The 23,655-nt window shown below is 39.5% G+C and overlaps 1 protein-coding gene across 3 annotated transcripts in view; it reads left to right on the top strand.

Annotated features, from left to right (window-relative positions):
• PLCB1 (phospholipase C beta 1) overlaps positions 1–23,655 on the top strand; it is a 471,912-nt gene that overhangs the window by 316,324 nt on the left and 131,933 nt on the right. For all 3 annotated transcript variants that reach the window (XM_083362231.1, XM_083362232.1, XM_083362233.1), the window contains exons 10-11: positions 1,260–1,406; positions 20,321–20,478. In XM_083362231.1, coding sequence (XP_083218357.1) covers positions 1,260–1,406; positions 20,321–20,478 — 305 coding nt within the window. The remainder of the gene's footprint in view (positions 1–1,259; positions 1,407–20,320; positions 20,479–23,655) is intronic.

Below are 23,655 nucleotides of genomic sequence, written 5' to 3'. Positions count from 1 at the left end.
ATGGGAACATCAAAAAATTGTGGATGCATCTAAATCACAGGCCAATTAGAATTCTTCATAATTCTGGCTTATTTGTGAACAGGCAGTGTAATAATTTATTTTTCTGATGTTAAATATGAATGCTTTTGGAAAAAAATTATATACAAAAAGAAGAGACTGTTTTCTGAAAAGACAGATTAGGCAGAACTTCAGGAAGCTACATGAAGCTGCAGCTGAGAATAACGTCTTTTAATCATATTTCTTCATATGTAAACCCACCTCTGTTTAATAACCTCCTCTGTTTAATAACCAGAGCAACTGGGGAGCTTGCCAGCCATCCTTGAGCCGGCTGGGATGTTCGCCAGCCTGTGATGACATATTTTATAGACGTTTTTGAATATGTAATTTCTGAATTCTTAAATTCAACCCAAACAGAGAATCTGGAGAACAACTTTCAAACTTGTTTCTGCAATATAAAGTATGTTTATTTCCTTTGTTGAGTGATTGCCTAACTAAAGGTGGCAGAAGTCACGCTGTAAATCACATGGGTACATGGGGCATTAGGATAACAATATTGTGAAAACACCGTCGTTGTGGCTGTTACTAGAATCGAGATAGTGCAGTCAATCTGCCCTATAATCACTAGGACACAGATTCATAGATTTCTAGGAACATGTTTTCTTCTTGTGAAGAAGTACTTACTCTGAAACTTCCTTCATTAAACTATTTCCTTTTCTTGACAACTAAAATATAAAGCTCAAAGGAGAAATGTTATGAAGCCATGTTGTATGTATGGGTTGGTTGTTTCTTTCTCTTTCTCATTTTGACCTTCCCAGGCAATGGTTATTAAAGAAATCTGATGAAAGCAAGAGGCATTCCTCCCTTGCAATGAGATCCTTATCTTTTTATGACATTTGGAGCACTGAGAAATTTGCTGTTTAATACGGTCTGAGGAATACATAGTAGAGCGAGCATGGTTGACTTAGATAAAACTTATATTTATTTCTCTATCTCCAATTCTTAGAAGAAAAGAACTTGGCCATATTTGCTGGGATTTCTTGGAATTTTAGTGCCAAGACATCTGGAGGATATCTGGTTGAATGTCATTAATAGATCAATAGCAATAAAGGTGGAAGGAACCATAAAACCTATTTTGCTGCTGAAAGAAGAATTAATGTGTTGTTTTGCCTTGTAGAACTATTAATCCAAATGAGCCTAGGAGCTGCAAGTGGAGCATATTGGAGGTAAAGAATATGACTTTTGAATTTTTTTTCTCCCAGGACAGATATCAGTGGATGGATTTATGAGATACTTAAGTGGAGAAGAAAATGGAGTTGTTCCACCTGAGAAACTGGATTTGAATGAAGATATGAGCCAGCCTCTGTCTCACTATTTTATCAATTCCTCACATAATACCTACCTCACAGGTACAGCATTAAAAATAAGTTCTTTAGATTTTTTTTTATAACATTGATTTTCTGTATATTCTGTATACAAACCTATATATTCCAGGTTTGAAAGATGGATATTGTCCAGCAATGTCCATGAGGGTGGTCAAATTAGGCAAAATGGTGGATATGGCATGGTGATAGAAGCCCTACTCTCTGTTTACATTCAGCAATGCATATATGCAGTGCACGAAGCTTGTGTCTCTGAGCTAAGACTGCCACTTTACCCATTTTCACACAAACACATACATACAGAGTGAGTCGGGGAGCAATTTCTCACTGCCAATTTTATCTGCCCACATCAACTTTTTTCCCCCAGCTTTGCCCTTGTTTCAAGATGGTCTTAGACATAAAATAATAATCTACTGCTGTGAGCCGTGTTAACTTTAATTTTCAATGCTTTGGTCTTTGTTGAGCTTGTTTTAAATTAAGCCTGCACTTCAGAAGCATGCATATCGTATATTTAGTAAAAACTTTGAGATTTTTAAAAGGCTGTCAGCTTTCTAGGAAGCACAAGTAGGGTATGATCCATTTCTCATTAGCCAAGATGACCGAGATGTTGATGGCAGTGACTGAACAAGCAGATCAGCCAAGAGCAGAAGGCAGAGGGAGGATCTTCATTTTTCACTCAAGTCAAGCTTGCCAAAAAGGAGAAGAACCACAATTGTCTTACATTTCTGTTTATCTTGTTTGCATACTGTTGTTGTGTCTTTAGTTTGTCTGGAATAAATTAAAGGGATTTAGATCATGTATATAATGCCTTGTAATATTCTGGTTCAAATGGTATTTTTATTTAACAGAATAACAGAGTTGGAAACAGATGTTGGAGGTCTTCTAGCCCAACCCCCTGCTCAAGCAGGAGACCCTATACCAGGGGTAGGCAACCTCGGCTCTTTTATGACTCATGGACTTCAACTCCCAGAATTCCTGAGTCAGCTATAGCTATAGCTGACTCAGGAATTCTGGGAGTTGAAGTCCATGAGTCATAAAAGAGCCGAGGTTGCCTACCCCTGCCCTATACCATTCCAGACAAATGGCTGCCCAGTCTCTTTTTAAAAACCTCAAGTGATGGAGCATCCATAACTTCTGGAGGCAAACTGTTCCACTGGTTAATTGTTCTCACTGTCAGGAAATTTTCCCTTAGTTCCAGATTGGATCTTTCTTTGATAAGTTTTCATCCGATGCTTCTTGTCTTGCCCTCAGATACTTTAGAGAACACATTGTCCTCTCCTTTGTGACAGCCTCTCGAACATATCACCCCTAGTCATTTTCTTAATTAGTCTAGACATACCCAGTTCCTGCAATTGTTCATCATATGTTTTAGCCTCCAGGCCCCTACTCGCCTTTGTTGCTCTTCTCTGCACTGTTTCTAGAGTCTCAACATCTTTTTTTATATTGTGGGGACCGGAACAGAACACAGTATTCCAAATATGGTCTTACCAAGGCAATATATAGTGGTACTAATACTTCATGTCCTTTTGATACTATTTTTCTGTTGATGCAGTGTAGGACTACTTTGGCTCTTTTGGCAGCTGCAGTACAGTGCTGGCTCATACGTAAGTGGCTGTCCACTAGGATTCTTAGTGTATCCTCTCACAGCTACTGATGTTGATCTAGGTCAGACATGTCAAACACAAGGCCTGGGGGCCAGATTCGGCCCGTGAAGTGGTTTCATGCGGCCCGCAAAGCCATCCTGGAAACAGTGAGGGAACGGCTCCCACTGCCTTGGCCCTGGCCCAGAGACCCTCCTTCTGCCAGAGACCCTCAGATCTGTCCCACTCCTGCCCAGGCCCCCATAGGCACCCTTGATGCAAACGATGTAGAGCTGGCCACGCCCACCCAGTAGGCCACGCCCACCCTGGCCATACCCACCCGGCCCCCTGAGGGCAACCACAATGCTGATGCGGCCCTCAATGAAATTGAGTTTGACACCCCTGATCTAGGTATTGCCTATTCTATACCTGTGTGTTTGATTTTTCTTGCCTAAGTATAAGATCTTAATTTTCTTGCTACTGAATTGCATTTTGTTGCCAGTGTTCAATCTGTCAAGATCTTTGGGATGTGATGATACCAAGACATACTTTTCAGCACTGCCACACACATATGAAGAACGGCTGCAGTATTTGGGTTTGAAGTATTTGAGAGGCTGCCACAAAGAAGAGGGGGTCACATTATTCACCAAAGCACCAGAGGGAAGGGTGAAAAACAATGGTTGGAAACTGATCAAAGAGAGAAGCAACCTGGAATTAAGGAGAAACTTCCTGACGGTGAGGACAATTAACCACTGGAACAGCTTGCCTCCAGAAATCGTGGGCGCTCCATTGCTGGAGATTTTTAAGAAGAGACTAGACAGTCACCTGTCTGAGATGGTATAGGTCCTCCTGCTTGAGCAGGGGGCTGGACTAGAAGACCTCCAAGGTCCCCCCACCTCTATTCTATTCTAACCCCTGTGAAGTGTTTAAGCTAAGAAAATGAAGGGCTCAAAGTCATTTAGTGAACTTTCTTCACTAATGATGGACAAGAAACTAGGTTTCCTTTACCATATAAGCTCACAAGAAATAGATGAATTGTGACAGATAAAAGTTGGAACTGCTAGCCTTACAATACATTTAACAAAGTAACATCTGAAAGCTTTTTAATTTTCTTTTATTTACTGATCGTTGAGCACATCCTACAAATCAATATTCAAATGCTGAAGCTTTTCCTTGATATATTTTTTGAGACTGCATTCAGTTAAGTTTTACATTTTACTGCTCCCACATAAAACTAAATTTTACTGTTCCCACATAAAAATAAATCCCTCCCTATTGAAAGGAAGCTGCCTGTCTGGAGACCCATATTTTTTTTCTACATTATTTCTGTTACTGACAGAGGACTCCTAACTCTGCAAGGGAGAATGTGTGTGCTAGTTATTTTTACATTCTTTATTTCTTCTGTAAAACACATAAGCCACACTATATTCAAGGAAGCAGTGTGAGAATATAATTAACACACTCAAGTATTACCTTTTAAAAATAGTTTTTCAAGAGGAGCAACATAGTTGTCAATTATTATTATCATCATCATCATCATCATCTCTGTAAATGCATACTTTGTAGAAATACATTTTTGAGTGGACATTTGGATCACTCAAATCACTCAGTCACAAAAAGCACTAGAATTAATTGCAAAGCCTAAATTTGGTTTAATTTTATTTATATTAAAGGTTAATAAAAATTAAATGTAGGTAATATAATCATCCTTTTATTATTTCACTCATCTATCACGTTGAAACGATGGTTGGGAAACAAGAGTTGGAGGTCTTACGAACATGTGTCCAAGATTTTAGGGAAGTGTGTGCAGCTCTGTCTTATTCTCAGAAGTGGTGGAGTTTAAAATGTGGGCAATGAATCATAACTGTTTTGCTTCTAGTTTTGACTTTCAAAGTTGAAAACTCTGCTTTTCAGCCCAGTGCTTAGGAATACCAGGCATCCTACAGTTAGATAATCATAGCTCTTGAATACTAAGTGAAAGTGGAGTTTCTTAGTCAGGTTAATGGACCTAAAGTGAGTAGGATTGAAAGTTATAAAACAAGTTCAAATTTATATATTTAACTTGCTGAACCACAGCTACACATTCCATCTTACCTGGCGAGACCTACTAGAAACACGGGCTAAGCAAAGACATGTAGGAACACTGGTATGCGGACAGCAACATTAATCTTCATCAAGGAATATTTAATGAAATGCAGGGTTTTTTTGTTTCCCTCAGTTGTTTTTAATAGACTTTTTAGTTTTTATGTGTGCAAAAGGTATGGTTTTTTTTTTTAAAAAAAGGCTATATGTTACATTTTTATGTCGCGGTGTGTTAACTGAAATTTGCTTCATTTGTACATGTGAAACAACTTGTACCTCTGTAATTAGAAGGCAGTTTGGCGTATTATTCAAAATGTGATTATATTTAAAATCAAAGTTCATATTTAAATATGAAAAGAATTGGCTTTCCCCTAGGTGGAAATGCTTTGAAATAGCCACACAACAGTAAATAAGTATTTCTTGACATAAGTCTGTTTTATTTTACATAGAACACTATTATGTGAAAACAAGGGAAGCTTTGAGATCACCAGCGTTACAGATTTGTTGTCCTACTTTTTTTTTTTGGTTGGTGGTGATCAGAGCTGAAGATGCCATATCTTTGATTGGCCTAAGCAAGGACTGAAAGAACTCCACCCAGACTCATGACTGCCAGTTTCTGCTCATGCTATGGCTAAATGTGTAATTTAAGAAACTGGCTTGGAACAGATAGTCCTAAATATTGTTTAGTATACATTTTTTGGCTAGGTCAAATTATAGTGTTTACTGTGAAGATGAATAACCAGAAGAACCTCATTGTGCAAAAACACCCTACGCCCCCCGCCTTTTGATGTTTAGCTTCTATTCACATACCAATAATAATAATAATAATAATAATAATAAAAAATACAGTAGAAGCAGTGGCTTGAAATGGAATTTAATTCCATTGCATTTTTATAAATCATGACTACCACCGGCAGTATTTTATTTTCAAGTTGCAGCAGCTAAAGTTGCATTGTTGAATTCATTTGACAAGAGCAGATAGTCTTCGAACTTCACAACCACAATTGGGAACAGACTTCCTGTCACTCAGCAAGGCAGTTGCTAAGTGAGCTGTATACCAAATTTTATGACCTTGTTTGCCACACTTGTCAAGCAAATCGTTGCAGTTAAGTGAGTACAGATTGCCCCATTGGCTTTGCCGAAGAGAGTCAAATGGAAAGTCACAAATGGTCATCCCATGACCCTGGGATATTGCAACCATTGTAAATATATGCCACTTGCCAAGCACCCAAATTTTGGTCCTGTGACTGTGGGGATGCTGCAATGATTGTATGGATGAGGATGAGGATGGATGATGATGATGATGATGTTGGAAGGGACCTTGGAGGTCATCTAGTCCAACCCCCTGCTCAGGCAGGAAACTCTATACCATTTCAGACAAATGGCTGTCCAGTCTCTTTTTAAAAACTTCCAGTGTTGGAGCAGTCACAGCTTCTGGAGGCAGCTTGTTCCACTGGTTAATTGTTCTGTCAGGAAGTTTCTCCTTAGTTCCAGGTTGCTTCTCTCCTTGACGAGTTTCCATCCGTTGCTTCTTGTCCTGCCTTTAGGCGCTTTGGAGAATGGCTTGACTCCCTCTTCTTTGTGGCAGCCCCTGAGATATTGGAATTCTGCTATCATGTCCCCCCTCGGCCTTTTCTTACAAGTTGTAAATCATTTTTAAGTGCTGCTGTAATGGTCACTAAACAAATGGTTTTGAGTCAAGGACTATCTGTAGCATTCAGCTTTGTTGAATGAATAAAATGCCTGCTAAATTGTTTTTAATTGTATTAAGCAGCGGAGTTAATATAAAATGGAAGTGGATTATGTCTGGTGGTGAAACTTTCAGGAATATTTGCATGCTCGGTAGTAGCTTAAATACCTTAATAAAAGGGTGGCCATGCTAAAAGAAGACCAACATAACATGATTTCTAGATGATACAAATGGCTTTGCAGAAATACAAAGAGCGGGAAGATCTGTAACCCTCTAGATGGTAGATTAATTCCTATCAACCCCCAACTAGCAAATTTGAGCACGATTGTTTCTTCAGTGAAAAAGATTTATAAATTGTATGCATGTATGTTTATATGTATGCATATATACAAGTTTGTAACTGTTACCTGCAATAATGATGGGTATTATCCCTGTTCGAGTTATCAAACAAGCAGCCTTGTTTTTCAGATGTGTAAGGTGATTCAGATTACTCTTACATTAATGAACATACACCATACTTAATACAAAATTAAAAGAAATTTCAACTCAGTGGATATAAAAAGAAGTAAAGGTCATTGATTCTTCTTGATACTTTACGGTATAAAGCTTATATTGTATACAGGATGTTCCTTATCCTGCTATGATTCCTTATTATAATGGCTGCAATAAAAAAGCATGCATGCAAAAAAAATGAAATGAAGAGAATTTTAGGAAGAAGTCTGATAAATCTCAGAAGTGGAAATAAATCAACATTAGATATGGGGAACCCTCAATTTACTTACTTACTGGGGTTCACATGTTGCTCCAATCCAGCAGGGCTCTAAGTGGCTTTTCTTTCTATCTTACAGTAAAAAGGCTAAAATACAATACCAGTGTAGGAAAATACTAGAGGTACAATAAGAAACAATAGTAAACAATATTAGAAAACAAACGAAGGCCATTGGGAAAGTTAACCTTCCAAGCATCACCCAGGATGGGGCTTCTAACTTATAAAAGAAAGTGCATTTTGATTCAACAGTATTTATAGAGAGTTTATCAAGATTTCTAATGTATTGGGTGGCCAGTTATGCATATGAGCAGATATGAGAGTTCTTATGAGCACTGGTAGAAAGGCTAGCAGTTTTGCTTCCTTCACAAAAGAGGGCTGTACAGAGAACAGACAAGAGTTTTGCCGTCCTAAATTGTGTGTGTGTGTATATATATATATATATATAAGGGACGTGGTGGCTCAGTGGGTTAGGACACTGAGCTTGTCGATCAGAAGGTCGGCAGTTTGGCGGGTCGAATCCCGAGTGCCACATAACAGAGTGAGCGCCTGTTACTCATCCCAGCTTCTGCCAACCTAGCAGTTCGAAAGCATGTAAAAATGCAAGTAGAAAAATAGGGACCACTACGGTGGGAAGGTAACAGCGTTCCGTGCGCCTTTGGCGTCTTGTCATGCCAGCCACATGACCACGGAAGACATCCTTGGACAAATGCTGGCTCTTCGGCTTTGAAACGGAGATGAGCACTGGCCCCTAGAGTCGGAAACAACTAGCACACATGTGTGGGAGAATCTTTACCTATATATATATATATATATATATATATATATATATATATATATATATATATATATATATATATATATGTATGTATATATATATATGTATGTATCTGTGTGTGTGTGTGTGTGTGTGTGTGTGTGTGTGTGTGTGTACTTCATTAAAATGTGCTTGCTGGAATCCTTAAATAATAATAGGGGTGTCTCCTATTGGAGATGTGGTGTTTAATTTAGTATATTTTTTAATATCCAGGTCACTCAAGTACCAGTATACTGAAATGCTTAGTGAGCCATCTTTCAGTCCAGCTGTTCTATACTACACAATCTAGAGGCATCCCAGTGGGTCTAAATAGTTGTGCCATCCCATTCTCTGATCCAGCCTAACGCCATATGCCTTCTGCTGGAGGAAGCCACCTTCTTTCTGCCTTTTTAAAAGTATGTGCCTTTGCAGCCCAGGGTGCTGCGAAGAAAGTCTATCCATCCCATTAAGCTCCTTCTGTATAAATCCATTCAAGCGCAAGTTTCCCAACAGAGCTAATGGGCTGGTTGAGAAAGAGATGGAAAAAGATTTGTAGTTTTTGTTTGTCCAATACCCATACCATCTTTTTCTTTAGAAAGATATTTATTATTAAAACATTCTATAAAGTTTTTTTTAAAAAAACTTCAGAAACATAAAAGAAGTGGAAAAAGAAACTGTAAAAGGTTAAAAGTGAAGGACAAGAAAAAGGAAAGAAAAAGAATCAATGAAGCATATTCTGAACTTCTTTGCAGCAGTTACAAACATAGCAATTATTATCTCCACTCTCCTGCATTGCATATCGTGGTTCTCTTCTTGCCACAGACAAACCTTTTTAATCAATAAATCACCAAATCATCAGTTCACTTTTATTCATTTTCAGCAAAAAGTCCATAAAGGGTTTCAGTCTGTTATAAAAGTAGTTGCAGTTTGATCAAACAAATCAAATTAGAAATTTCTGCAAACTCGGACACCTTCTCAATCCATTCCTCCATTATGGTGTTTCTGTAGTCTTCCATCTTTATGCTTACAGTGGCCTTCTGTAGTTACCATATATAAAACCAATTGCCCATGAGCCTTTTCTATAGTGGTGTTTTGTTCTCTGATCTAAGTAAATTTTCACTTGTGGACTTGGAAATATAGACACATATTAGATTGTTACCTAGAAGAGTAGTAATCTCTTTTCTAACTTTACCTATTGAATCACATCTGCACCAATAACGATATATTTTTCAGACTACCATATTTTCCGGCATATAAGACGACTGGGTGTATAAGACGACCCCCCTACTTTTCCTGTTAAATTATAGGGTTTGGGCTATACTCGCCGTATAAGACTACCCCACTGCATAAAAAGTCTGCTTGGATTGGGTGGGTCAGCTCACTCTCCCTCCCTGCCTGCCCAGCCCTCCCTGTCTCCAAGACGCAATTTTTTTAAAAAAAATCCCATTTATATCCCGCCCTTCTCCGAAGACTCAGGGCAGCTTACAATCTAAAGCACAAATCAATGTGCTTAGCAATGTACAAAGTACACTTCCAGCATCCAGAGCCTGCCTGCGGTTTCTTTAACCTCCACATGCTTCTGACTCTCAACAACTTCAGCATTGTAAACCTTGCTGCTGTTAGTATCCTGGGTGACTCTTCTCCAACCCCCCTCTACCCCAACCCGGGTGAAAATGCTAACGTGCTCCCAGTGTGTGACTATCCCTCTCCAACCAACTCCCCCCCATCCGTATCTGGCTCCAGCGGGCTCGTCCACACGTCCCAGGGCTGCCGTCCAGCAGTCCCCGGCTTCAGTCCATCTGACACCGATGGAAAACAGCAGGCCCTTGCCTCCAGCGCGCAGGCTGTAGCATGCAGTCCTGGCACAGGTCCGTCAGCAGGCAAGGGAACAGCTAGCATGTTTTGTAGTGCCCAGGCTCCCTGTACGGCAAGGCAGACTGGGCTGTCCTCCTGAGTGCCAGCGGGGTCCTCAGCAAAGCCCTGTGATGCAGGCGCGTGCAAACGCCATGAAGCAGCTGGTCGTCGGGTTCGCAGAGCCAGGAACTGACGATCAGCTGATAGTCGGGCTTGCTGATTACGGGCGACCTCCTCCCTTGTTTGTTGGAGCGCCGGGTCATGGAGCGAGCCGTGTGCAGTGGGGAAGGGGGTGAGTAGGTGAAGCAGGGCTTGTTTTTGGAATGAGACCCCCTGTGTAGTGTCGGGCCCGCAGGGCTTGACAACAGACAGCAATTTTGTGATTCTCTCCCCCTTCCTCCCCCCTATCAATGAGCTGCTGAGGTTGCCTGCGTGTGTGTATGTGTGGAGGGGTGTTGCCTCTGGTTTTTCCTGTAACATCGGACAATAAAACCGCCCCTAACCCTAACACCCGGCGTATAAGATGACCCCAGACTTTTGAGAAGGTTTTCATGGGTTAAAAAGTCGTCTTATACGCCAGAAAATACGGTAGCACCAGATTTCCTGAATATGAATTCTATCTATTGCTATTAAATGATTTAATCTTTTTCTTTTTATAGCATCCCAAGTGCTTACTGTTGTGAAGTTATGCCAATGGGGATTATAGAAATATTCAAGCTCTTATATAACTTTTAAAAGCAGTTCCTAAAGTACCAGCATGAAAGGGATGGAGGAAGATGGATTAACAGAAGTAGAATCATTTTAACTATCTACAGTGACATTCCATTTGTTTTCTTAAGTTTCAACCTTCTTTTCTTTGCACAATTTTGTTTTGTAGTAGTTCACTTATCAATTATCTTAATAAGTAGTTTTCTAAATTTATGATACATTAAGCCGGTATCTTACACCAGGGCTTTTCAACCTTTTCACCCATTGCACCACTTTTAGGATATGGCAACATCCGAGTACCACCATTCACCTAGCAAGGTGTCAAAAACTTGATGACCCCTGGACTTCCGGTGGCGACGCGACGCCGAAGACAGCCTTTTTCGGGCTGCCCGCTCCGCAGCTGTGTTTTTCCATCGTAAACAGCGCCGATCAGCTGTTTAGATGGATTTGAAGCCCCCTCCTCGGGAGAAGAGGAGGGGGTGAGGCCCCAGGTAGGGGTTGAGCTCTCCGGGGCCGCCTGAGCTGAGAGCTTGGGCGGCTGAAGGATGAGCCCCCCCCCGAAGCCTGGGTTGCTCCGAGCTGCGCAGCGCCTCTGCTCTGGGATTATTGGAGCAGAGCCAGGCGTTAGCAACCACCCCTGCCAAAAGGAAATACTTTTGATTATCAAGATGCAGGCAGAGCGGTACAGGAGGTCAAGGTGAAGTGGACTCTTTTATTTTTACTCTCTAGCTGAATGGATTTTATAGCTTCAAAGTGAAAGTGCGTAATAAGTGAAAGTGGGGGAAGATGGCGGCTAAAACTTCTAAAGCTCTCCAGAATGCGGGATCTTCCCTGGTGCAAGAGACCTCATTGCAAGCTTTGCTTCCTCCTGCATCTCCCCCGGCATTGACGCTTAAGGATTTACAAGACGCTTTTGGAAAGCATGCACAATTGATGTCTGATATGATGGATGAAAAGTTGAAAAAGCTGGAGGAGAAAATGGAGGAGAAAATGGAGAAATTGGAGAAGAAGATGGAAGAGAAGCTGAGAGCAATGAGGGTGGACATCTTGTCTAAGGTTGAATCCGTAGCTGAATGTGTGCTACAGCTGGATATAAAAGTGGAGGATCTCAGTCAAAAGAACTCTATATTAGAAGCAAAGGTATTAGAAAATGAAAATATAAGGGATAAAATGTACGAAGAATTGAGCCTTGTTCAGTATAATCAGATGCAGTATGCTATTAGAATTAGGGGTTTAAAGGAGAATGGTAAAGAAGATTTAAAGCAGCTGATTTCTGAGGCTCTGGAAGGGGTACTGGGTCAGTCAGCATCTGAAATTGAGGGAAATATGGACAAAGTTTTTCGTGTAAATTCATGGATTGCAAGACAGAGGAAGTTACCCAGAGATGTGGTGGTCTATTTTACAAAGAGAGTAATGAGAGATGAAGTCATTCAAGCTGCTTATGATACTAATTTGGTAGTGGCTGAGCAAGAAGTTTTGGTTTTAAAAGAGATCCCTCCGAAGATCCTAAGGAGAAGGAAAGATTTTGCATTTTTGGTACAGGAACTTAAGAAACGTGATATTAAGTTTAGATGGGAGATTCCAGTTGGATTGGTGGCGACGCATGAAGGTAAAAGACATCGTTTGGTTACTGTGGCTCAGGCACGTGATTTTTATAGTAATGTGTTAAAAGCAACCCCCTATCATTTTTGGAAGCTGCAAAAGGATACGGTGGGGGAAAGCTTCAAGACGTTGCAGATAGACAGACAGAGGACAATGGTGTTGGAGGGGATCAAGTCACAGTTTCATCGGTTGCTGCAGGAGGCCAGAAGAAGACGCGTGCCGCCCTAAGAAGAGCGAGACGAGAGCAAGAGCAAGACCAGCAGAAAGTTATGGAATCTTCAAAGTGTGCTTACAGTGAAGATGTGGGAGTAGAGCGGTCTAAAGAAGTTTTGGGGGTCATGACAGAGGTGCTCCAAAAGTTTTGGGGCGTTGAGATTGCTGATTAATTTTTAGATTAGAATGTCAATGGAGTAAAATTATTATAGAGGAGAAAGAAAGCTTTTTTTTCTTTTCTTTTTGTTAATATTTTACACAATTTAAGATTGCTTGTTAGAAAAGTATATTAGGGTTATGGACTTAAAGTATGTGTTGAACTAAGAATGGGTATGTAAGCTCCTAATTAACAGCAAGTTGTCTTAGAGATTGCCTAAATCTTTTTTTTATATACTCTTTGTATTTGAACTTTTATTTGAACTTAAGGATGATTTGGAACTGTGAGACATTTGGCATGATACATGCAAGAACTATTTTTGATCATAGTTTAGTTTGGTTGGAGATTATTAAGATTAATAGAGATAGGCGCTTTTGGCGTGTAACTGAGAATTTGTTTGGAAATTAGAGAAAGGTGGGAGAATGCAAATAGCAGGTGAAAGTTTCTTTGTTTTTTTTTCTTTTCTTTTTTCTTTTTTTTGAAATTAATATGAATAAGGACTGGGATTAAGAAAATTTATTTTGAGTAAAGCTCTTTTTCTGTTTTCCTCTTTTTTTTCCTACTTTATTTGTAATATTAATATTGTTTGTATTCATTTTATATGAGCTAGAGAGAGAGAGAATTTATAGTTTATTGTTGATAACATAGGGGTGTTTATGCTTGTTTTTTGATTTTATGCCCTGTATTTAGCTCTGGGAAGTCGGGGGGGAGGAGGGAGTGGGGGAGAGGGATAGGGAGGGTTGGATAGGGGTGGGGGAGGGGGGGATTAAAGTCAAAATGTATTGTAAAACTTTTTAAATAAAAAAAACTTGATGACCCCTCAGCTTCCGCTGAGCCCTGACAGCCCTGCAGCTCCAGCCATCTCTTGCTCGGGCTTGTGCGGTGCTGCCACAGATTCAGCTCATTCCCCTCCCCTGCTACCACTTTTCTAGGATGGTCGCATACCACCTGCCAGGTGCCAATGTACCACAGGTGGTACTCGTACCACTGGTTGAAAAGCTCTGTCTTACACTGATCCTTTTCTTTGATACTAGTCTGATGAAAACATGCTTGGCAGTACGAGCACTGATTATTTATTTAAATATTGGTTACTTACATTTAGGAAAAGAATACTCTTTATAATCCAAGGCTACCATCGATCAGGAGAAAAAAAAGAAAAATAATTCCAAGAGATTTCATCCTATACTTGATCTGTCATCTAGATGGCAAAAACAGGGGGAGTAGTTTTTCAATCCCTACCTCCCTCACATAGCCTCCAGCCTTTAATTTGGAACTTGGTTTTGCTATAGATTTCTCCTAGCTATCAGCTTACTTTATTACTGTTGTCACAATGAAGGACTGACTATATAGCACCTCATATTGCAATGCCAAAAGCTAAAGAACAATGATCATTTATCTGTGTGATTAAGAAAGCACACTCTTTTAAGATTTTACAGTTCAGTGTACATACATGCTTTTTAAAAGCCAAACATGGCTGTTGCATTATACAGCTTCTGTAGCTGATAAACTTCTTTCATGTTTTTCCTGCAATTACTTCAGGATTGTCATAGCAAGGTTTGCTAGGGAAGCATGAGTGCTGAATGTCAGCATATAATATGTGATAACAGTATGATGATCTTTTCTGGATATCACATCTAGTTACTTTACTTCCATGTACACATCTTGAAATTGACTCAGCGTGTAAGATGTGATAACAACATGGTGATCTTTTCTGGATGTCACATCCAGTTACTTTACTTTCAAGCACATACCTTAAAATGGGCCATGTACACATCTTGAAATTGACTGTAGCATTGTGTCACCCTGTTATTAATGGCGTGGGATATTTAATCAGAAAACTGATAACGCACCCGTTTCTTTGATGGCAATGAGTAGAATATAGTGTGAGATACAACATTATGCAAGAAAGTGTTCACTAGCACTAGAGAGAAACTCTAGTGACTGCCTGATTTCTCAAGTGTTGGGGAAAACCACTGTCATTCATGAAAATACACAATGCACTGACCCACTGGAATTCACTCATCTGCTCTAGATAACGGCTAAAACAAGGGCAGCAAAAAACCATATACCTGGAGCAATAAAATTATTTATTAAAATTATAGTTAAAAGTCAGTTTTATGATTGCTTCAAAACATCGTGTAAGATTCCAGTAACCATTACAAACAAGACAACCCAGGCCCTGTTTGGCCATTGTTTTAAAGATATTTTACTTAGCTAAAAGGAGAAACAGAATGACCAAGGGCAGGCAAAAAAGCAGCGGGAGCAAGGACAACTTCCAACTTCTTGCTGGCTTCCCCATTCAGTTTCCTTGTGGGAATCATTGGAAATCTACCTCCATCCTCCCTTCCCTTTCCTTCCTAGCAAACTGGTAGGTAGCTGCTGCTGGGCGAGAAAAGGGAGTGAGGGATTGTGAGACTGGGTAGGGAACTATCGCAGAACATTAAAAATGAAAGCCAGGTGACTGCAGCAGTAGCCTAGCAGTGGAGCCGCAGCTAGTTGTACTGAAGCAGCCACAACTTTCCCAAATTTCATTCCCTCAGGAGTCATGGCTCCCAGATTTTGGATACATTAGCCAGTGTGAGGTCCCTCCGTTCAAAAATGGTTGCCCTATGTGGTAACGTTTCATCCAGTTAAAGGCCGTCACAAGAGTTTTAGTAGCATAAAGATCCTTAGCCAGAGATCCAGGATTTGATAGCCCAGTCAGGACAGAACTGCTGAAGGCCTCAAATTTTTAAAAGCTATGAAAGAGACACCTTTCTTGTTCTTTATGTACTGACTTCTCCAAGACAGTTGGAGCTATAATAGCCGGGTTGGAGAAGGTACTACAGGAACGCTTGCTTTATAGAAAAGCCTGAAAATGTGCTTCATGAGTTTAGTATGGCTCCCTAGTTTACCGGTAGTCCTTGACTTACAGCCACAATTGAGCCCAAAATTTATGTTGCAAAGTGAGAGTTTTGTTGAGTTTTGCCCCGTTTTACGACTTTTCTTGCCACAGTTGTTAAGTGAATCATTGCAGTTGTTCAGTTAGTAGTACAATTAAGTGAATCTGGCTTCCCCATTCACTTTGCTTTCCAGAGGTTCGCAATAGCTGATCGCCCCCAGGACACTGCAACCATCATAAATATTAGTCAGTTGCCAAGCATCCGAATTGTGATCACGTGACCAAGGGGGTGCTGCAGTGGTCACAATTGTGAAAAACTGTCGTAAGTCACTTTTTTCGGTACTGCTGTAATTTCAAACACTTTACTAAATGAACTGTTGTAAGTCAAGGAGATGGTACATGGTAGGTACCAGGCAGAGGGCCCAGTCCAGAAAGTCTGAAGATTCTGATGCCTTTGTAGGGTTACATTTTAGTGATATTGTGTTCTTGAACACCATTAGATGAGACTACAAAAACCATTGTAACTTTTGCTCATGTAACTCGTTCATTCACCTTTACCCGAGCTGATAAAAAATACCGTATAAGTCACTAAATATTGTCCACATTAACTCCTTGCTAAATTATCTCTAGATCTAAATTTAGTCTTAACTGTTTGATTCTATTAACTTTTATTTTGACATTTTCAAGTTTTCATACGTGATGGTGGCTTTATATCTCTCTTTTTTTTATTACTGCCTCACTTTTAAAGTTTTATGCCACTTCAGTAACAAATTACCACGAGACATTCCTTCCTTCTGAAAGAACTGATGCCTTTTTCAGTTTTATTCATTGCTGAAGATTTCCTCAGATATGGAATGGTGTCTTAAGACAGTATGGGTCTTCGCGAATAGTAGGCAGCAGTCTATTTTTAGGCCTGGATTGCTTTGAAATCAGTATATGCTTTGGCAGTGTGAATGAGGATTATCAAAAGCAACCTAGCTTATTGCCATCTGGTTTCACGGACACTGGCTGTGAATGTCCATGAATGGGAGCTGAAATATTTGCATTGCTAATATTTGCTTGAAGAACATAAAACTGAGTCCATCCTTGCACACCATTCAGTCAAGAGGCTCGTTCATGACTGATTTCTCCCCCCCTCCGCAATAGTAGTCATTTTTAGAATGGTGGCACCTTTAACAGGGTCTTTAAACATCTGAACAATAAAGATAAAAAAGTTTCTCTCGATTTTTTTTTAAAGCAAGGTTAAAAAGCTATACTCTCTCAACTTCACCGATTTGTTGCCATGGAGCAGCCTTGGAAAGCTTTTTTTTTCCCTTTTTACTGTTTTGAACAGCCTGCGAATTGAAGGAAATGCTTCTTCAAGCTGAATAATTGCTGAGCTGAATATAAAGGTCCGCGCAAGTTGCTACTTCAGATGAGAGGCCCAGGTGATTAAATGCTTCACAAGAGAAATAGAGGTAGTGGTAGGGGCAATGTAGTCTCACCCGAAGATCTTCTTAAGCCCTTAGTTTTTTTCTGCACGAGAAAGGTTTTATATGGCATATTTATTCTGTCATTGCACTCCTGTCCCCATTGTGTAAAGTGATGCAGAGCTCATCCTGCAGAATTGATTCTCCATGTCTTGAGTGGCAGATCTCTAGACTGCAGGCTAGATGGTGCCTCTACATCCAATCTTTGGCGCCTCCTATTCTACCTTAAAGGCATGGTATGTATGAGATGATTGAAAGAATATCTTACCTCCAAGTAGAAGGAAACATTCATGTAGAGTAAGTGGCGGGGGGGGGGTAAGCTTTCTTCCCAAAGGTTCTTTCTGAAAGCACAAAGCAGTTACAGGGGAAAATGCAGAAAGATGAACGGTAGTAATTCCTGGTTGCTTCCTGCACAGAAGAACTGCGTCTTCCGTGCAGATGAGGACTGCATGGTTGGTACTTCCTCCACCCTGAGGAACACTGGATTTCCCAGTCACCCACCACCACACAATACACACACACACACACACGCAAAAAAGTCACATTGCTAATATCATAGTATCCGGGAAAGCTTAGAAGTATTGCTAATCTCTTGTTTCGTTTGTTTTATCTTCCACTGTCTAAAGGTTTCATTCTGGTTTTCTCTCTTCCTCTCAACAGTGCTGGAGTAAAAGCATTTGTATACGTGTTTCCAAATTTCATTAGTACAGACGCAATGTTTTAAAGTGTGAAAAGCTAAGCTATGTAATGAAATGGTTCAGTGTATCAGTGTGGGTGAATATCACAGATGCATTTGTGTTCATTTTCTGGTGCCACCTAATAGCTCTCAACAGATGAAAACAATCAGCTGATTTCTTTAGGCTCCAAAGCTAAGCAAGCACTAGAGGCACAAAACTAGTCCCATAAGTGCTTTTCAGTTTCCACGTTATACTACCATTTCTAAGAATTAAAAATAATTTCCTTGGATCTCAGCTGCAAGCTAGCAGGCATCCTCTTGTGTCTAGCCAATTCAGCTTCAGAGTCTGCCCATTCTTGGCCGAAAAGAATATACATAATCTCTTCCCATTACATGATAATGAATAAAGAAGCTGCTATCCTGTGATAAGGCTTTAGTCTCCTATTAACCAAGTATCTTTCTGTCTGTTTGGATGACCAAAGGAAAAAGTTAAGGAACAAATGCCGAAGAGTTTGTTATTGAATCTGAAGCGGTTCATTGTTGACATTTAGATGCTCATCTGCCTTTTTTCCTGCCATTTATCTCCCATTGATCTTGTATACCAAATGGAAAATACTTTGCACCTATAAGTTGTCAGTGAAGTAGAGCTTCTGCCCTTCCATCCAGAATTATCAATGATAATAGATATGGTTATTTTTTTTTCTTTTTAAAACTCTGTAATCCCTTGGTTCAAGATGGAGTCAGGACGACTGAATGGAGCTGAGTATTTACTGGCCAGATGCCCTTCCTGACGCCTATGCAGACTTCACATCTGATATTTTCTCTTTGCACCCTGATCTGTCGCTGCCTATCAACCTTCCAAGTGGGAGACAGACATCTTCACATCTAGGCCACTGTACTGCTTGATGGTGGATACGGTTATAATTTAGCAAAATCCTGAGGACCCTTTTGTTCTGTAAAAAAGGAAAAGTGGTTATAGTCATAGTGTCAGGCTTGGTATCTGAACATTATTCAGCAACTTTACTTTGATTCTTCACTATTCAGAGGTAGTTTTCAAGAATGTTACAACTCAACATGAAAATTTTCTTTGACACTATTTTTGGACACAAAGCCAGCAGCATTCGCTGCTATTCTAGACATTTAGCTGTTTTGCAGGTGTTGTTTGTTGTCTTACTAAAGTTTGCAATGTTTAAGCTAAGGATACAAGATAAATACGTATCAGTTAATATTTATAACTGTGTTTCCCTGGAAATAAGACCTGGTCTTTTTTTGCCACCAAAAGAGGCACCAAGTCTTATTTTCGGGGTGTGTGTGTCTTTTCCACTCACCTCACAGTGGCAGCACTGACAGCCCCCCCAGCCGGCCCACTTCTTCTGCGGCCAAAGGAGCAGCTTCATTCTGCAGCTGAGAATGAAGCTCCGGTGTGCATTTCACTGTCAGAGGCCTTGCCTGTGAAATGCAGGCCAAGCTTCATTCTCAGCTGCAGAATGAAGCTGCTCTTTCCAGCGAGGCAAGTGTCAATCCATGGGAGGCCTGGCTGCAATGGTAAGCTCCACACCCCCACCTCATTTTTAGGCGTGTGCTTCACCCCAAAACTAGGGCTTATTTTTTGGGTAGGGCTTATATTAGGCTCACCCCCCAAAATCAAGCTAGGGCTTATTTTAGGGGTATGTCTTACTTTTGGAGAAACACAATATATAGGGATAAGATTCATTAAGTGTATCATTGTGGATGTGTGGATGACCTAAACTTCATTTAATTAGTTGTTTAGTAGTTAGACACATAGTATCCTTAAACGGGGATTGGTTCAATAAGAAAGCCACAAAACCTGTCTCTAATATTTGAAGATGCTTCACTTTGAGTAAGTAAAGGACTTTTAGGTGTTCAATTGGCTATTGTAAAAGAGTTTACATAGTTGCATATAAAATTCCAGGGGATGAGGAACGATTTGAAGGCCTGATTAACTTCTGTGATGAGTTACAAGGGATTGCAGCTTTTTCTAAACTATGTATACTTGACAACCATTTTTTAAAAAGAGATTATTCTGTTAACAGCCACCTTGCCTTTAAGTGGCATGACTGCATCTTTTCGGAAATTAGATGTGCTATGCCATTAAATAACACAAAGAGGCTTTCATGCTTTTTTCTTTACTATGTATAGTTCTGCAGTGTTTCTTACTAGGCCACCAAAATGTATAATGAAATATGTTCTTGAGCATCTTAAAAAAATAGAAACATTTAAAACAATTAGAATATTAATTATCTTTCCATTTTTTTTTTGCCCCTTTTGTCATTTTCTATCTCTGCTCCCTGTAAGAGTGTGTTTAAGTTTATCCATTTATCACTTTTGTCTTTTGGCACTGGGAAAAATAGATGGTGCAGACTTCTACACTTTCAAGACAATATGCTTTAGGTCCATTAGTCCAGAATGGAGTATCTTGATTCAGGGTCATCTTCTTTGTTTGCAGCTGGACAGCTAGCCGGCAACTCTTCTGTAGAGATGTATCGTCAAGTGCTGTTGTCTGGTTGCCGCTGTGTTGAGCTGGACTGCTGGAAAGGCCGAACTGCTGAAGAGGAGCCGGTCATTACACATGGATTCACCATGACAACGGAAATATCCTTTAAGGTACATTTCCCTGGTGTTTTAATGTAAAAAGATAGTACAAAATAGAATATTTATGCACATATAAAATGCCTACAGGTGACTATAGAATGTCTCCAGAAAAACAAATAATGCCTAGGTTAGAAATTCAATTCAATAGAGAAAGGTTTTTTTTAAAAAAAGCGGGGATTTCAATTATCAGGCCATTTCATAAGAGGCTGTGTGACTCCAGTACAAATGGACTGCTTTCAAAATGTAGACTGTTGCTGTATTCACACTCCTATGCACTCAAAGCATTTTTTTCCCCAAATTATTTCTGGAGTGTTGCCCAGCCAATGTGCATTATTTAACTTTTATAATAATGAGGTTGTATATAAGCTTGCAGAAAATGACACAAAGATAAAAGAATGATTATCTTAATTATATTCTATATTCTTAATATTTTGCTCCATTATACTTAACATTAAGAAATGATTATCTGTATAAGATGCTAACTAACTCGCTGGTTTCTGAGTGAGACCAGACCATCCTTGTACTCATTTGGAAAAAAAAATAATTATCACTTTTTAAGTAGTGAAAGGAACTTTTGCAGATCATCTGGCAGTGCTGTAATGGTGTAAATTTTGAAATCTTCAGGGATTATAGACCAGAATAAGAAGTAAAGCAATCCCTGAAAGCAGCAGTGGAAAACTCCTTTCGTATTTTTGTTGAGAAAATTGCATGCATGCATCCATGACGACACCCGGCATCTAACTCAACTCCAAGGACTTTAAGCCTATCTTTGTTAAATAAAGCATTTTTATATCACACTCAATTGTCTACATGCATGTAGAATAGCTTATGTCTCCATACTTGCAAATAACTATAAATAAATCTAAATGTTGATCAAATTAACTCTTTTATAATGAAATGCATGATTCTTATGATGCAATAAAAATTTCCCTTTCATACACTTCCAGGAGACATAAAATGCATGTACACAGAAGTTTACAGCATAATGTATTGCTAGGTGTGAATCTGATGAATTCTCTGTTTTGTTGCATAGGATCCCCAGTTCTTCTTGGAGAGGGATAGATCCCAAAATGAAAAAAAATAAATTACTGCCCAGTATTGGATAGAATGATAAATGGGAGTTTGAGGTTGCTGTAGAATGCCAGTTTTAATTAACTAGTATTGGTACAAACAGAAGTAGCTATTTCAGCTGAAACATTTAGTTAATAAACTGTTTACAAAACTTATTTGGCGTCAGCATTTTTAAGGAGATGAAAAACAATATTTTCAATCCAGAAAAGGCACGATTCAATTCAATGACAGGTATACAATTCTCACAAAACTGGTAATATTGCTAAGCACATTGATTTGTGCTTTAGATTGTAAGCTGCCCTGAGTCTTCGGAGAAGGGTGGGATATAAATGGGATTTTAAAAAAAACATGAATATATAGGCAAAGATGGACTGTTTAGGCTAGTTTTGAAAAAGGTCATGATGTCTGGGCATTTTTAAGATTTTATTCAGCCTGGCACTATTCCCCAGACAGACATAGCAGCAGAATAGTTTAAAAGTTATTTACTAAGGGAGATAACAATGATCATCACAGTTGCCTATATCTGCAGATGTGTTACTGAGGTCATTTGTGTGCATGTCATCTTTCTGTGTATGTTAAAAAAACACATTTATTCAGGGGCATGAGGAAAGTAAAACATGAATTATGGTATTGGGAGTACAGTAAAATAAGTTTGATTTCATATCAGTAACAAAATAGGGCAGATTTCAGGTATTCTTGGTGTATTTTGGATGACTTTTTTCCCCCGTCTCAGTCTTTGCAAAAGTATCCTGGTATCATTACGCGATGGTGTTAACTGAAGCTAGATATTCCTTGAAAAGCAAAATATTTTAATCTTCAGTTTTTTATAATTTAAAGCAATGAGGTAGAGGCAGTTACAGGAAAACATATGGCTAATTATCCCATGATGTATATTATCGCTGCTTGACAGACTTCCTTTGTTGTAATTTCAGTTGATCTTCTTTCCTTCAGTTGACCTTTTACACACACACACACACACACACACACAGAGAGAGAGAGAGAGAGAGAGAGAGAGAGAGAGACCGCTTTGTATGTGTGTGTATGGTATCATTAATATTGAATCTATCCAAAAATCAAAACTGTGCTCTCTCTCTTTCTCTTTCTCTCTTTCTCTCTCTCTCTTTCTCTCTCTCTCTCTCTCTCTCTCTCTCTCTCTCACACACACACACACACACACACACACACACAAACACCCCTGTCTATCTGTATGTAATTCATGAGATGATTTAGCTTGCAGATTTTACATAGCAATGGTTTTTTGATTAATAACAGAAAATATACTTTGAAGGTACAATATCTTCAGACAATGCCTCAGAATTCAGGACATCGTGTTTGAAATCCCTTTTACCCCTTTACTAACTGCTATCTATAATTCTTCATCCTTTTTTCTTCAGCACAGTTGGTAACTGTCTATAAAAATGTGCCCTTCTCTCCATTCTTTTCTGCTATCTACCAATAAGCAGTGGTGGGATTCAGGTGGTTTGCAACAGTTCGGCAGAACCGGTAGCTAATTTTTTGTTGCCGAGGTCCAGAATGGACGTCCGGAAGCGGCATCCACACAGAGAACTAGTTTTTCACATATTTGAATCCCACCACTGCCAATTAGTAATGATTTTGTGTCCTCATCACCCATTCCTATATACCTGGGATAATAATGGTATATCTTGTAGATGTTATTTGTTATTATTTCTGCTGAATAGAGCTAGGAGCCTTCTATCCCATGTAATAGGTCATACAATGTAATTTTATCAAGTAACATATATTTTACCTCGAATGATTAATTTAAGCTTGAAAAATATATAGACAAACCTTTTGATCCTGAATATACATATAAATAAATATATATAATGTTGTTGTTGTTAGTTGCGAAGTCGTGTCCGACCCATCGTGACCCTATGGACAACGTTCCTCCAGGCCTTCCTGTCCTCTACCATCTTCTGGAGTCCATTTAAGCTCACGCCTACTGCTTCAGTGACTCCATCCAGCCACCTCATTCTCTGTTGTCCCCTTCTTCTCTTGTCCTCAACCTTTCCCAGCATTAGGCTCTTCTCCAGTGAGTCCTTCCTTCTCATTAGGTGGCCAAAGTATTTGAGTTTTAGCTTCAGGATCTGGCCTTCT

Source organism: Vipera ursinii, assembly GCF_947247035.1.
Source record: "Vipera ursinii genome assembly, chromosome: 1".
In the NCBI taxonomy this organism is placed as follows: domain Eukaryota; kingdom Metazoa; phylum Chordata; class Lepidosauria; order Squamata; family Viperidae; genus Vipera; species Vipera ursinii.
This window is presented reverse-complemented; position numbering and strand designations above follow the sequence as displayed.